We start from the raw sequence: 16,886 nt of genomic DNA, 5'->3' as shown, positions 1-16,886 counted from the left end.
AGGTATAAGCCATTGCGACGCAGGGTGATTTGGCTTATTGGTCAGTGGATTTCTGTAAAATTCAAGTCTGACTTGAGACCCATGCTATATGAAGCAATCTGTAACTTACTCCAAGATCAAGATTTAGTGGTATGTGGCTTACATATCTTTTGTTTTTGTTTTTTTTTTGGTACTGGGGATGAACTTGGGTCCTTGCACTTGCGCAGCAGGCGGTGAAACCACTGAGCTAAATCCCTGGCCCTGACTTACATATCTTAAAATAATTGCTTTTAGAAATTTAACCTTTACTAAATTTTGTGTTCAGAAGCTGTTTATCTCTTTCTGTTTTTTTTTTTTTTTTTTTGGTACCAGGGATTGAACTCAGGACCTTGTGCTTGCGAGGCAGGCATGGTGCTACTGAGCTAAATCCCCAGCCTGTTTATATCTTTCTTTAGAATGTTATGGCTTATTACCATAGTTGTTATTCTTTGGTAAAACATTTGATTTGAGGGTAGAAAGTTTTTTTATTATTGTCTGTCTTTCTCAGTACTAGTCATTGAAAAAAATTAACCGAACTTTCCGTTCTGAAGTCATTTATAATTTTTTAGTAAGATAAAAGGAAGTTAGTTTTTGTTTTTTTGTTTTTTGTGGGTTTATTTTTATTTACTTTTTTGGTACCAGGTATTGAACTCAGGACCTTGGGCTTCTGAGGCAGACACAGTGCCAGTGAGGTAAATCCCTGGCTCAAAGGAAGTTAGTTTTTAAGATTACTTGATAATGTACATGTTCTTTTTTGATTCAGGACAAACTTTGTCATTGACATAGCATTATAATTGGTTTCATCCTATGTTTGATTCTTTGTCCTGTATAGGAATTTTTTTTAAGCCTTTGGAATTATTGTTTCTTTCAGGAATTTTTCTTTATGATGTTTATATAATCTTGATTTTGTGTTATTGAAACTTGAGAATACCTTCTTTGTTGAATTTTTTTCTTTCAAAACTGTAGGTCTGTTGTTTTATTATATAGGTCAGTTACTTACCCAGGCCTGTGATTTTAAGAAGTTTGAAAATTGATTGTATGGGATATTTGGCTGGGAATAGTGACACATACCTGTAATCCAGTAATCTCAGAGGCTGAGGTTAGGGGATTGAAAGTTCAAGCCTACAGGTATTTGAGCAGTTTAGTTAATCGGTGAGGCTGTGTTTCAAAATAGAAATTGAAACAGGGCTGGGATGTAGCTCAGTGAAAACAGCCTTGATTCAATCCTTCAAAACCTTGTACCACCAAAAAAAAAAAAGAGGGAGGGAGAGAATAGTTTTTTCCACTATTTGTCCTTCATATCTGAATGAATATATTAGAGACTTAATGCACGCTTGGTCTTAGCCTTCGATTTGAGTCCAACGTAGTCTTTTAAAAAACAAATACAGTCTTTTAAAAAACAAATCCAGTCGTTGCCTTTTCCTGACATTCAAATAGTTTTTAGATAAAAATCAATGGATTTTTCCCCTCTATGATTTGTGCTAAGATCTTGTCTAATTATTTCTCAGGATATCATCCCCTCGTCCCCTTTTTACTTTCAAACTTCTGGATTTTATGCCTTCAGCAAAGGCTTGGACCATACTTTTCTCTTTTTTAAGTATTCCGTGATAAATAAACTACAGTACTTACAGTGTTCACTGAAAAAAAACATAATTAGAAAGATGAATTTGTTGTAGAAATGTGGTATATTCTAAAGGCACATTAAAACTGATCTTTGGATTTTCTGCTTAAGTGTTACCTACTTTGTGTAAATAATTAAGGTTTTATTCTAAATAATCTATAATTAAATGGTTTAAGCATGGGGGTTTACAGACAGAGAGAGAGACAGACACACATAGAGAAGGAGAGAGACATTGTTTTGATTAACACTTTAAAAGCTGAGCATTAATTCTGCCCCATATCAACAAATGTTAATGATGAGAAGGGGTTTCATGGAAAGGTAAGTTTGGAAAACTCTAGGCTAAATATTCAGGTAGACCTCTTTACTACAGGATTGGTCAGAACCTTTAAAAATGCACATTTGCACTGTGGCTGTCTTGATATCCATGAATACATTTTGAGGAAATGCTGTGTTAGGTTCAATTCTTACCCTTCCCTGTAGCTCTTCTGGTGGTGACATTTCATTTTCACATCTTTTGCAGTTGTTTTATACTGTCACTATTGTTTTGTCATGCATTTTTAAGAAGACGGTTTTTAGTAAGGCACCAAGTTAATGTTGCATACAATGGTCATTTTCTTAAAGGTACATTTAAGATTAGGAATATATAAATTATTTTGCTTTAACAACAACCTGTGAGATGTGCTGGCTAATGAAAGGTGGGAAGATGCCTTATTCATTTATAAACATATATACATATAGATGTTGTATGTATGTATATTTATACATAATATTGTTTGAGTGCTATTGTGGAGCTGGGATAGATTTGATAATGAGCAACTACAATTGCGTTTTCTTGTGTTCATGTTATAAAGAGACTAGCTGTGACAGAGTAGAAATAGTGTAACAACTGGAAGGAGTAACTTCTCCAGTTAGTATAGGCTGTCATAATTTTTTCTTAAATATTTCAAACATTATATTTATGAAATAAAACAGTACAGATGCAGGTAGCTCACCATGTCTTTCCAGTCTCTCCTGTTGTCTTTTTTTTTTTTTTTTTTTTGGTGCCGGGGATCGAACTCGGGACCTTGTGCTTGTGAGGTAGGCAGTGGAACCACTGAGCTAAATCCCTGGCCCTCCTGTTGTCTTTTGTTAAGCGGAAGTTTAAAATTTTTTTTTTTTTTGGTACCTGGGATCCAACTTGGGACCTTGTGCTTGCAAGGCAGGTGGCGGAACCATTGAGCTAAATCCCTGACCCAAAAGTTTTAAATTTTAATATAGTTAGATTCATTGATTTTCTTTTCTTTTGTTTCTTTGAAATCTGTTTTCTTTTGGTTATTTTTGAACATGATATGAAGTAAGGTCCATTTTTATAGTTTTTTAAAAAAATACAATAATTTATGGACTTTATAATTTTCTTAGTTATTATAAAAGCTACTTCTGTCATATACCAGATTTATATAAATGTATGTGTGTTTCTGGGCATTGTCCTGTTTTATTGGTCCAGTTTGTCTAGCAATTCTTTATTTTTATTTTTATTTTTATTTATTTTTTTTGGTACCGGGGATTGAACTCAGGACTTTGTACTTGCGAGGCAGATGACAGAACCACTGAGCTAAATCCCCGGCCCAGAAATACATTTTTGTACCTTTGAAAACCAAAAAGTTCTTGTGGTTTAAAAGAGGCCAAATGGTTATTTATCACTATGTAGTTATGTTGTTTTATGTGATACAGTGTATATGGTTTCGGTTGAGAGCCTCTTCACACTTACTGTTAACTGTCTCTTAAAGTATAATGACCTTTCTTCATATATAATTTGAGAACTGCTGACTAGATTCTATACAGTAGGCCAAAATAGCTATTTAAAAAAAAAAAAATCTCCTTTTTGTCCCCGCCTTTAGGACATATTATTCAGCAAATGCAGTGTTTATTGCAAGTTTCAGGTTTAAGAACATTTAATTTCCACAGACTAGAATTACTAAATTACTAGAATTACTCTTATATTTGAGTAACCTTCTTTTCCCAGGATTACAGATGATGATGGTGATAATTTGCAGTGATAAAACTCAGGATCTTGTGTATATTAGGCAAGCACTTTACCACAGAGCTGTACCTCCAGCCCTACAGATAATTCTTTAATCATAATACTTGGTTAGTAATGGACTTCTTTAGGTTTAAAGGTTTCCAAACCAGTTATATCTTTTTTTTTTTTTTTTTTTGGTACCGGGGATTGAACTCAGGACCTTGTGCTTGTGAGGCAGTCGGCGGCACCACTGATCTAAATCCTCAGCCCCTGAACCAGTTATATCTTTAACTTTTATGAATTCTAAATAAATTTTTACAAAGTTTACATAGGTTATCTATGTAATCTTCAGTAAAACAACACTAAATCATTAAAAATTAGTATAATCTTTCACTTATGTGGGAAACTAAGATGTAAACTGTGGTATAACTAAAAGGCCTATAGTTCAGTGTACATTGTGATTGAGAGGAAAAGAAATGGCCATGTTCGTGGGCAGGTTGACTGTCAGTATAGAGGTAGTGAGTATTTGAAAATGAGACATTGCTTAGTGGAATTTAATAAGGAACCTTCACTGGCATAAACGAGACTTTAGCAAATCATGCATGCACTGTGGGAATTACAACTAGGATCTGGGCAAAGTTACTGCAAGATCTGTGGAGATGCTAACGTCCAACTCTTTTTGGCTTCTATTGGTCTCCTGGTTTTTCTGTTTTATACCTTTGATTTTGTTTTTCTATTTGCTCATCCTTTCTATGTCAAATAAACTTCTACAGGTTTTAAACTCTGGGCTAGTTTGTGTTTTGAAATATCCCAGAATGCTGGACTCAAAATGTTAATTAAATGTAAAATAATCTTGAGATAACAATATTAGGCCAGCCTAGAACCAGGAAGAAAGCTACCTACATTCTGTCTTACGTTTGTTATTGATATATCTGGTAATCATAGTATATGAAAATGAGCTTCAGGGCTGGGGGTTTAGGTCAGTGGTTCCGCCACCTGTCTTGCAAGCGCGAGGTCCCGAGTTCAATCCCTGGTACCAAAAAAAAAAAAAGAAAATGAGCTTCAATTATTTTTCTTAAAAGACTATGAATAAATTGAAGGTACTTTTTAATCCTTTTAGGAAACTTATTTGTAAGTGTGTTTCAGAAGAAATATATCAAATTGTGTAATGAGTGAAGTTGATTTTATAGAAAATAGTATCAACTAGTAATAGTAGTAGTACTAACACATAGGAAAGTATAGAATATTTTTCATATTAGTATCTTTTCTGCTTTGTATAGAATCAAGTCTTAGAAAAATATTTATTAAAAGAATTGGAACGGACTGGGAATTTAGCTCAGTGGTTCCGGCACCTGCCTCGCAAATGCAAGGTCCTGAGTTCGATCCTCAGTACCCCCCCCCCCCCCCCCAAAAAAGAATTGGAAGATAAGGACAGGAGAGAATCCAAGAATGAGGATACCCTTTTAAAATTAATTATTAAGTCATTGTTTTATTTCTCTTTAGCAGATTACTTTATTCTTTCATGTGTACCTTATTTATATTTTCTTGGTTGTCTTTTGTTCCTGAGATACTACCATTTCTTTCTGGTCCCAGAACTGTGTCCATTGCTTTAGTCTGTAGACTTCCTCTTTCTAAGGACAGAGTGCAGAAAGTAGTCAGGTATTAGCCTAGCTCAAGTCTAGGACTTGAACCAACCACTCTGACAGTTATCAGCAAGTTTGCAGAAAGCAAAATCAAATTTGCAGAAATTATCAGCAAATTTGTTAAGTCATTTACACATAGAGCCCTGGAACCTGTAGATTTGGCAATGTAGTACTTACCATTTAGTCATTGTGCTTAGTCAGCACCTCTAGAAACAGAAGCTTTTATAAAGTGTTTAAAATATTTCTTTCTGAAAAACGTATGGAAAGAGAATAATAGTTGCTGTTATAGTGTGGAAAATGTAGCACATAAGAAAGTAATGGCTCTTAGCCTGAAAATAAAGTTATATATATGTTTACAGAGTGGAAGACAGAATTTAATCATGGTTTGAGTTCATGTAACTGTATGTGGAAACCCATGAGTATGTTATTCTGTGCCAAATTAGCTGATCAAGTCAGATGTAAAACTTCAGAGAGTAGGGCCAGGGATTTAGCTCAGTGGTTTCATCGCCTGCTGCGCAAGCGCAAGGACCCAACTTCGATCCCCAGTACCAAAAAAAAAAAAACCAAAAAAAACTTAAGAGAGTAAGTAGTTTATATTACAATGATATAATCTACCCAGGTACCATGCTCATCCACAAAGAAAGAGGTCAGGAGTTTGCATGAACCTTTCTATATTTATAAACTTTGGGATTTAGAAAATCTCAGATATCTTTTGAATATATCAAGGACTTACTGTAATTTGAGATTTGGGATGAGATTTTTGTGTTCTTTCTCCTGCCAATCTTCTTTCTCTTCCTCTCCTCTTATACCCTTCACTAGCTTGTCCAGCCCTAACCTGTTTTCTTGCTTCTCAACCTTCCCTTTGCCCCTGGCATCACCTGCACCCTACTCTCCCTCAGTCTTGTAACAAATAATTTTTCTTCCTGGAAGTGCACCCACTGGCTTAAAGGCTCCTTAAGCAAGTTACAGAAAACAGCAGGGTAGGAATAAACTATACTTTTTTCTTTTAATCTTTGGTTGCAAGTTAAGGGTTATATTTTTATTTCTGGATGTTAATATACTTTGTGACTTTAATATTAACAAAAAAGTCTAAAAAAGGATTTGGAATAAATTTTTTTGTTAGGTATTAATAATGTTTAGTAGTTGTAGAATGATTAAAAGTTTAAGGTATATACTTTCTTTTAGGTCCGAATTGAAACGGCTACAACTCTGAAGTTAAATATCCTTTTGAATACTTGAAAGTACTCCATTGCAAAATAGTTTATTAATGCTTTTATGTTATTGTGTGAAATTATCAGATAGTTTAACATGTAGTTTTTGGTTGTTTTATTGTATTTGTTTTAGATATATTTTTATCTTGATAAACTTCATAATATTCTCAGTATGCCTTAACTGCTTTTTTACCTGTTGATGATTTTGAATTTAGAACAGATCAGTTTCTACCGGTAAGAATATTCATTTCTGGGCTTTATAACAACTTGTTTATTTCTTTTGAATATTGTATTATTTTATAGCTAAATTTTGTATGTATATATCCATTATATGTTAAAATTGGATTTAAGAGTACACTGGAGTATTTTGGAGGATGTAACTTGTATTTATAACTTTTTTTGGTAAAAGGTCACTTTTATTCTGCATATTTTATTTAATCTATTTTGAAGTTGACTGCCAAAATTTTTTTTTGGTCACAATTATAAAATATCTAGTATTTTTCCTTTATGTGTGCCTGTTACTTTTAATTTTTATGTTATTTCCCTGTATGGTTTGTGTAGATTTGTCTGAATCCTACACTAGATTGCAAATTACTTGAAGACCAGAATATCACGCCATACTCAATCTTTTTATTCTTTTCTAGCCCCCAGCACCTGGCAGGGTGTTTTTACATAGTTAATACCCAGTAAGCACTTGTTAAATATGGCAATGTATTGGTCAGGTTTCTCATTGCTGGGACACAGTACTGACACCCACAGTTTAAGGTAGGAGAGAATTAATTTGGCTTATAGTTTCAGAGGATTCAGTCCATGGTTAGCTGACTCCAAGGCAGGACCATCATGGTAGAAGGGCATGTAGAACAAAGTTGCTCACATCGTGGGAGCTGGGAAGTAGAGCAGGGAAATAGTGGCAGAGAGAATGAGGCCAAGGAACAGACTCCATACCCAAGGTCTCAGCCTTCATCACCCACCCAGACACACCAAGCAGTGTGCTTTACTAATTGTCTAGGCAGCTGTCAAGCCAATCAAGTTAACGATTCAACTTAATTGTCAGTAAAAATTGGTGTGGTAGTGTTCTTAATAGGATGAGGTGAGGAGAAAAATTTTATGATAAAATGTTTGTAAGTACTTCTTGTGGCTGTCATAGGTGGAGGCACTTCTAGAATAGTGATTTTGTTTATAACGTAATAGTCACTACATATTTTTGAATGAAAGAAATGTGTTCTTGAAATTTGTATTTAAAAAACCAAATTAAAAAAAAGATCCCCAAATCCACAAATACAAAAACAAAAGGATAACAAAAAATGAACCAGATATCTGAATGAACAAATACTGTATTTGTTTTAAGTCCCTGTGATATGTCAGTTTGCAACATAGCATTCGTGTTTAAAGCCAGATATATAGTATTTATTTTCTAATAAATATGCTGAGTTTTAGAATAATAAGTGAATTTTTACCTCCATGCAACATGTGTTAAGGGCCACATCAGATAACTTACTATGTGAGTTCAATAATTTGTGTTCCTTTTGCTTTATTATATATGCCCTACAAAATAAAACAATCTGTGATTAACAATTGACATGTAGATTAGTGAGAAGACACTGTTAACTTAGTTGACGAAATAAAGTGTAAATATAAGCAGTTTAGACAATCTTCTCGATAGTCACTTTGTGAACGGTTAAGATTCTGAAATGCAGACATTTAGCAGCAATAAAAAAATTTTAATATAATAAAAATTAGGTTGAACAATTTAAAGTTGCTTAAATATTATTAAAAGTTTGGCTTTTTGTTATTGCTTTGGCATTGCAATCTATTTACTTACATCTGCACATATATAAAGATTTTTATATTACTCTTTTTCTGAATTTTTTTTCCTTGCAGTATTTGGAGACCATGTTCACACTACTTTTTCAGTTATTGCAGCAAGTTACAGAATGTGACACAAAGATGCACGTTTTACATGTCCTTTCTTGTGTGATTGAAAGAGTCAATATGCAGGTAATTTTGTTGTACAACATGAAATTAAATGTCAGGGGAGTAGAATATGTGTAGAATTCATTAGTGACTTGGTTTTAGTTACATAGTTAACAGCTAAAGCATTCATTAAAATTCTAACATACCGGCTGTGATTTCAGTTATATTATTCAAAACTGATATTTATATTTGAGTTTTAAAAAAGATTAAGACAGTTAAAATATTTTCAAAAATTACATCAGTAATGCAGAAACATTTAGAAAGTAGAATTTCCTGGCCAGGCCAGGCAGCACACCAAGTTTGAGAGCTCCGTAGGGTACATAGTGTAGTGTACATAGTGGGGTACATAGTGTCCCAGACCAGTGTAGAGTACATAGTAAGAGCCTATCTCAAAAAATCAACAAATAAATAAAATAAGAAAGGGAAAGTAGAATCTTCATTACTTAGAAGATCTAGTTTATGTTTAATAATGTTGAAATTTTGTGTGTTTTAGGGTATAGGCACAAGTGTCTTAATACAAATTTTTTAAGGAATCTTTTTTTAACCTTAAAAATTAAGTGTTTGTAATCTAGGCTACATTATATCCACATTTGATTTAATATAAAAATAATGTGTAAAGTTATCAACAGCTAAATTAATTTAACTTCCTTTTTCACTCCTGATCTTGGTGACAACTCCAGGTAACCATGTTAACAATTATTCTATGGCTAATTTTTTGGTACTGGGGATCAAACTCTCAACCTTGTGCTTGCGAGTCAGGCACGGTTGAGCTAAATTCCTCGCCCTTGTCCTATGGCTTTTTATGTCATAGTTAACCACTACACATCTTAGTTTGCAAAGCACTGTAGTAACTCTGTGAGATATTAGGGAAGAATAAGTGGTTTGAACTTCATAGACTTGTCTACTCTTGGATCTACTATTTTTGAATTCTGATACCTTGAGGTTATTAATTCCAAAGCAGTTGATGAGAATAGCTATCGGTTATTGAGTAATAGCAGCATACCATCTTATGTGCTTAGTACTTAGCATATATTTCTCACTTCATCCTCACAAAAACCTTAGGATGGGAGTTAGAATTTATTATCTCAAATAATTTGGGACTTTAAGGAACTTGCCAAAATTTATATGGCAGTACCAGTGTTCAAACTAAACTAAACATGTAGCTTGAGGTTTGAGTTACTGTTAATCATTTTGGGGAGATCTGGATACTGGTATCTAAAAGTAGTAATATCTTACAAATTTCTTGGCACTGGGGATTCTCACATTAGTTGGACTATTTCTTTCTTTTTTGGTCTTACTATGCAATTCAGGCTGACCTTGAACTCACCAGTAGCCCAGGTTGACCTCAAACTCACAGTGATCCTCTTGCCTTAGCCTCCTGAGTGCTGGGATTACAGGCGTGCAGCACCGGCTAGTTGGACTGTTTGATTTGCTACTGGCTTTTGAACAACACTGAGAGTTTGATCACACAGATAGTTAATTGCACCTGTTTTTAAAACTTATTTTAACTCCCCAACTCTGCTGTTTAGCTTGGGCAGGGCTTTAAACCTTGTGTCTTCACATAGAAAATGGAAACGATAGTTCAGAGCTCATCTAACTTACAGAATTTCAGAGAATAAAATTTTTACAAATGTGTAGTATGCTTTAGAGTACTATATTAATGCAGTAAATTTTTATTTGCTTAAAAATTGAATGTAAGTACTAGTTTTGTTATTTTCTGTAATCTATATCTAAATATATCTGGCTAGTATTTTCTTTTTTTTTCTTTTTTTCTCGGTACTGGGGATCAAACTCAGGACCTTGCGCTTGTAAGGCACGCTCAGCACCACTGAACTAAATCCCCGGCCCTATGGCTATTATTTTATTTGAGTTTTTCTTTTTGTAGACATGCATTTTCTAATGTCTTCCCACACCGGTATGTAAACCCCTTTTTTCCTAAAAGTTTGAAATTCTTTTTGCTTGGTGTATTTAAAAATACTTTTGCATTATATTTACTTTCATCTTCAGAACTTAAAATGTCTAAGTAGCTTGGGTAACTGTATTATTAGTAAGCAAGAAAATGTGGTTACCCAGTGGAAGTTTTTATTTTCAGAGATCAGATTAACATAGGAAATGGTTAAAATTTTTTTTTCAGTACTCTGGTATTTTTTTTTTCTGTGTTAACCATTGAATAACTCTGTCATTTATATCTTTGTCACATGTATCTCTCAACTATCTTTTGTATACTAAATTTGATTTTTGTCAAATTTTGGAGTTTCAACGATGTCACTCTCTTGTTAGTGTGCAATTATTTGATTATTATATTGCCTGTACTTTTTGTGAGAACATTTGGAAACCTGCAATCAAATTATTCTAGTCAGAGATCCCATTTAGTCAAAATATATAGTCATCAGGTATGCCGCCAGGCAGCTCTTTGAGCTTATGCATTGCTGAAGAAAGAGAACAAAATTAAACTGCCTCAAAAAAAATTAAACTGCCCCTGTGAAATATAAATTCTGTTGAAAATTTTATCTAAAAGATGAATCTTCATTAGGCACATAAAATATTTTTTTAAGTCCCCGAGGAAGGAGCCCTTGTTAAAACATTTGTTAGTTTGTTAGCATATTTCATATGCACATGTTTTCAGGAATCTGTTATAAATGAAAGTGGAGATATTCCTACCAATGTATATGAGCTAACTCATGAGACTAATACTCATAGTATTTCCCTTTGCTTTCCAGGAATTTTGCGGTAAGAACACTTAACAAGAGATATATCCTCTTAATAAATTTTTATGTATACAATATATTGTTGTTGACTATTGGTACAGGGTTCTATGAATAGTTTTCCTAAACTGAAACTTTTTCCCTTTAATACCTCTGACAATCACTAATTCTACTCTTTGATTCAATAAATTTGATTATTTTAAATACTTCATATTCCAATTGTATGAAGTATTTAAAATAATCAAATTTATTGGTTTGTTTTTGAGATAAGCTTACTTGATTTTAGCATAATGAATTTATCCATGTCTTTGCATATTGAAGGATCCTCCCCTGGCTTTAAAGGTTGAATAATATGTGTAGTTATCCCTCAGTATCCTTGGAATTGATTTTGGGTAACAATCTGTGGATGCTGAAATCTGTTATATAAAATGGTGTAGTAGTTACACATCCACTCTAATACTTTAAATCATATCTAGAATACTTAAAGTGCCTAATACAAAGCAATTAAAATTAAGTTGTTACTATACTATATTAAGTTAAAAAATAATCCTTAGGTTTAATCCAGATGCATCCTTTCTCTCCTAAATATTTTCAACCAGTGTTGCTTAAATCTAAGGTATGGAATTTGTGCATAGAGACCCACTGTGTATACCATTGTTTCTATATACCACAGAGTTTTTATCCATTTAAGTTGTATTTCCGCATACTGGCTATTGCAAATAGTACAACAATAAAGTCTTAATAATCTCTTCAGAATCCTGACTTCCATTCTTTTTTATGAACACCCAGAAATGAGATTGCTGAATCATATAGTAATTCCAACTTTTTTTGTTGTTTATTTATTTATTTAATTATTTTTTCCCCATTAAGTTTATTGGTACATTTTCGGTATAAAATACAGTTACATTCATCATTGGGATCTTGTACCATTACATGAGTCGCTTGGTTCTTACTTTTTTTTCCCCTTCCTTTGCCCTCCCTTCACCCCCTCCACCCTTCCCTATTTGCAAAGACCGTGTTTCCATTTTTTTTTCTCTTCTCATATTTTTTCCTTTCCCTTTTTTCCCTTCCCCTACCTCTCCCAATTCCCCTGCTCTTTTAGACCTTTTCTTCCTGTTACACAATATCAGTTATACATTTTTTAAATTACAATATTAAGATCTAGAAGACATTACCACAGATTTTACAGAATTTAAAAAGATATAGAAAGCATATTACAAAAATCTTTTTTGAAATAAATTTGACAACTTCTAAGAAGTACCTTGGAAGACAAATTAATGAAACTAACTCTGGAGGAAATATAAAATTTGAATAGCACCTATTAAAGAAAGTATATTCCTAGCTTGAAAACCTACCTATATGACAACAGCAGCTTCATAAACATTTTAACTGATAAATTATATCAATTAAAGCAGAAAAAAGAAGGAACACTTCTCCCCTCATTTTAGGAACTCAACATTGTGCTAATCCTAAAACTGGATAAAGATAATAGAAGAAAAAAGTGTGAACATAGATAGAAATTTGTTTAACAAAAACTGTTGGAAATCAGATCTGGCAGGATGTAGAAAGTGGTTTTGTTATAGGGATGGCAGTGTTGGTTCAGCATTGGAAGATCCACCCCCAAAAACTATCACTTTAACAGAGGAAAGGAAAAAGCCATATGATCCTGTCACTAGTTGGAGAAAAAGTATTGGACTAAATTCTACAACTGTTCATGGTAAAAGCTATCAGGAGACTAGAAGCAGAACAGAAACTTCTCAACAGATTAAAGACATGTATTCCATACTTCAGCAAGAACGCCTTATATGAGTGGAGAAGATACAATGCTTTCTCCCTAAGGTGAGGAACAAGGGCAGATATGCTTACTCTTTATCTGTCCATTAAACTTTGAAACCTAGTCCCCACCAAAATAGTCTGGCAATAAAATGACACAACTAGGATAGGATTGGCATGGCAGAAGCAAAATCTTTATATGTAGATGAAATGATCGTCTACAGAGAAAATACTAAGAAATCTCTAGGAGCCCCTAGAACTTGTACTTGAATTTAGCAGGATTAGAAAACACAAGGTATATATAAAAATTCAGGTCTGTGTATACTTGCTATAAATGAAGAATTGGATATTGAAATTTAAAAGTTATGTAGGAGTACAAAGGACCTAGAAAAGTTAAAAACAAAAACAAAAACAGTGTTGGAAGACGTTTAGTACCTAATTTTAAGACTTCTAAAGCTACAGAAATCAAGGCAGTGTTGGTGTAAGGAAAGACATATAGATCATTTGAATAAAACAGAGAATCTAGAAATAGAACCACACATATATGGTCCACTGAGTTTTGAAAGATTATTTAACATTAACATTTTATAGAATATAAACTCAATTCAAGAGCCGAGGAAGAGATAGTGTTTTCAACAAATACCACTAGAACACCTGGTATCTGTATATAAAAAATTAACCTCAACCCTTTCTTTCCATACATGAAAATAACTTGAAGGAATCTATGAACCCAAATAAGAAAGCCTAAAAGTATAAAACTTAAAGAAGAAATTATAAGGGAAAATGTTTATGAATTCAGGGTAGGCAAGAACTACCTAGGATACAAAAGACGTGATGTATAAAAGAAAAAAATTGATAAATGAGATTCCATCAAAATTTAGAACTTTAAATGACATCATTAAAATGAAAAGTAGTCCTTAAACAGACCATATTTACAATGCATATAACCTATGAGCAGAATATATAAAGAATTCCTAGAACTCATTAGTAGACAACCCAATTAAAGTGTAGACATAAGAAGATGATAAATAGCCAGTATAGCACAAGGAATGGTGTGCAACTCTAGAATCAGAAAAATACTAATCAGTACAATAATAAGATTGTATTATACATTCATTAGGGAGATGAAGTTAAAAGTTTTAAAAGCCTTGTCATGACTTTTTGTTTTTGTTGGATTCTCCCCCTTTGCATTTAATTTGTCACACCCAATGGATTCATTCTGCTGGGTTTCCTGGGGTTGTGATCCTCATTGTCTTTTCCTATGGTATTGTCTAACAGTTTTTGGAGTGCCGGTTTGGTATTCATGAAGTTCCTGAGGTGCTCTTTATCATGAAAGTATCTTATTTCTCCATCAATTTTGAAAGATAGTTTTGCAGGGTACATCAATCTGGGTTGGAAGCTATTTTCCTTTAGGGCTTGAAATACATCACTCCAAGCTCTTCTTGCCTTGAGGGTTTGCATTGAGAAATCTACTGTGATTCTGATGGGCTTTCCTTTGTATGTGATTTGTTTCTTTTCTCTCACTGCTTACAGAATTTTGTTCTTCTGTTGAATTTCTGGAATCCTGACTATTACATGCCTATGTGTAGATTTTTTTTGATCAAGGCTAGCTGGAGTTCTATATGCCTCACTTATCTGTATGTCTAGTTCTTTCCTCCTCCTTGGGAAGTTTTCTGCCATCACTTCTGTGAAGAGTTTTTTTATGTCATCTGCACTCTCTCCTGTTTCTTCATTGACTCCAATCAGTCTTATGTTATTCTTCTTTGCATTATCTAGCAGCTGCTGGATTGATTTCTCATGTTCCCTTACAATTTTAAAGCAATTTTTCTTTTCCTGGTCACTAATTGCAATCTTATCTTCTATATGTGAAATTCTGTCCTCACATTGGTTCATTCTGCTGCACAGACTTTTCGATGGAGTTTTTAATCTCTTGGAAATCTGTTTGTATCTGTTTTATGGATTCCATTTGTTTCCTGTGTTGGGATTCCATCATGTTCCTCAGATCCTCTATTTTTTTATCTGTGTCCTCTCTAGATTTATTAATCATGTCTTGCACCATGAGCAAAATCTTTGCTGTTATCTGAGTAATTATTTCTGATTTCATTTTTCCCAAATCCTCTTTTGTTGCCAGTTCAGAGAGTCCAGGTGGTTGAGTATCAGATTGTTCCATCTTGTTTCCCTTTGTGGTTGCTGTAAGTGATCTGGAATTCTGTTTTTGAGGCTTGTTTATGTGTTTTCTCATTTCCATGGGGGGGGCAGGGAGGGCTTCTGGCACCCATGTGGCTCAGCTTCTCTGCCCTAGGAGCTTGGGATGGTGGTGGAGGAGCTTCCTTCCGGGTTCTGGGACCGGCTCAGCCTCTCTGCCCTAGGAGCTTGGGATGGTGTGGGGGAGCTTCCTTCCGGGTGCTGGGACTGGCTCACCTTCTCTGCCCTAGGAGCCTGGGATGGAGGCGGGGAGTTTCCTTCAGGGTGCTGGGACCGGCTGAGATTCTCTGCCCTAGGAGCCTGGGATGGAGGTGGGGAGCTTCCTTCCGGGTGCTGGGACCGGCTGAGCTTCTCTGCCCTAGGAGCCTGGGATGCAGGTGGGCTTTTTGTTGTTTTTTTGAGTCGGGGTCTCACTATGTAGTTCAGTCTGGCCTTGAACTGGTCTTGAATTCACAGTGATCCTGCATCAGCCTCCCAGGTGCTAGGATTACAAGTGTGTACTATCATGCTCACTTCCATTTATTTTTTGAGAAAACTTCATAGTACTTTTCACACAGTATTTTTCTATTTTCCTGTCCTCTCCTTCCCTCTCCCCTTTCTTTTTGTGGTATAGAGGATTGAATTCAGGGAGCACCAAGCTACATCTCTCAGTCCTTTTTATTTTGGTTTTTGGTTGAAAATGTATTTATTTTTCTTCACATGATCTTTTTCAAGCAATAAATAAAGACATGTTGACTTTTCTAAAAAAACCTCCAAAACATCAACACTCACATGTCATTTGGCTAGTTTTATTAGTTACTAACATTTGACCCTATTTGCTGTTTTTGTTTATGTATATATGTGGATTGTATCATTATTGTTGTTAAACCATTTGAACTTTAGTTGTAGATGTTATAGTGCTTCATTCCAAATTTAGATCTCTCTTTGTTCTTAAGAGATACATGCCCATTTTCCTATATAACCATAACCATGATTATACTTAGAAAATTGAATATGAGTAAGTGAGGTACTTTGAAACCTATATCTTTATATATTAATTGACTTGCTTTTGTAAGCTTATTCAAGTGATCTTGAGATAAAACACAACAAAATAATGCTCAATAAATATTAACTATGCATTATAATAGTATGATTCAAACTTTGGTAAGTAAATATAAGAAAATAAAGTAATAGATGAGTCCCTTAATACTTGTGCACTTACATCTCACTGAAATATTTGGATAAATGTTCCATTATGGCCACTACTCTGGGGCATGGGGGACAAATCTTACAGTTGTTTTTGCTACCCTTTGAGTATGATGTTATGTAAGCAGAATAAAAAAATCCTTTGTGGGAAAAATTTTTAATCCATGAGATTCAAATAGATAGTTGGAAAGCTATGAAACTCTAATAGTTTTTCATCACCAAGGGAACACATCTCAGAGCAGTTTCAAATACTGTGATCCTAAACTTGGAGCTGGTATACTGTCCAGCTTTAGTGTAGATTCATTTTAATTTTGAAGAACTCACTCAAGCTGTGTTTCAGGGTATGTTTTTAAAACAGATTACTTAATTCATAGTGGACACAATAGTTTCATCTTTTGAAAATGGTTTTCTTCTCTTGTGTTTCCCCTATGCCTCATACATACAGTTTCTTGGTTGTTGCACCTACCCATTTTTACCTGTGAGGGTTTGTATGGCTTCTTTACATCCTTCTCAATGCCTTGTCCTCAGAGCATGAAACTTGGAAGATGCCAT

General features: G+C 34.1%; 1 protein-coding gene across 5 annotated transcripts in view; it reads left to right on the top strand.

Annotated features, from left to right (window-relative positions):
• Window positions 1-16,886, top strand: part of Ipo11 (importin 11) — a 213,613-nt gene that overhangs the window by 86,513 nt on the left and 110,214 nt on the right. For 4 of the 5 annotated variants that reach the window (XM_021242972.2, XM_013078962.3, XM_021242971.2 and 1 more), the window contains 4 exons: window positions 3-129; window positions 6,467-6,500; window positions 6,686-6,726; window positions 8,374-8,490. In XM_021242972.2, coding sequence (XP_021098631.2) covers window positions 3-129; window positions 6,467-6,500; window positions 6,686-6,726; window positions 8,374-8,490 — 319 coding nt within the window. The remainder of the gene's footprint in view (window positions 1-2; window positions 130-6,466; window positions 6,501-6,685; window positions 6,727-8,373; window positions 8,491-16,886) is intronic. The other variant, XM_087189573.1, reaches the window with a different exon arrangement.

This window comes from Heterocephalus glaber, unplaced genomic scaffold (assembly GCF_053883595.1).
Source record: "Heterocephalus glaber isolate CG9 unplaced genomic scaffold, H.glaber_assembly_v1.0 deba00001543, whole genome shotgun sequence".
Classification (NCBI taxonomy): domain Eukaryota; kingdom Metazoa; phylum Chordata; class Mammalia; order Rodentia; family Bathyergidae; genus Heterocephalus; species Heterocephalus glaber.
Note: the sequence above shows the minus strand (reverse complement) of the source record. Positions and strands in the feature narration are given on the sequence as shown.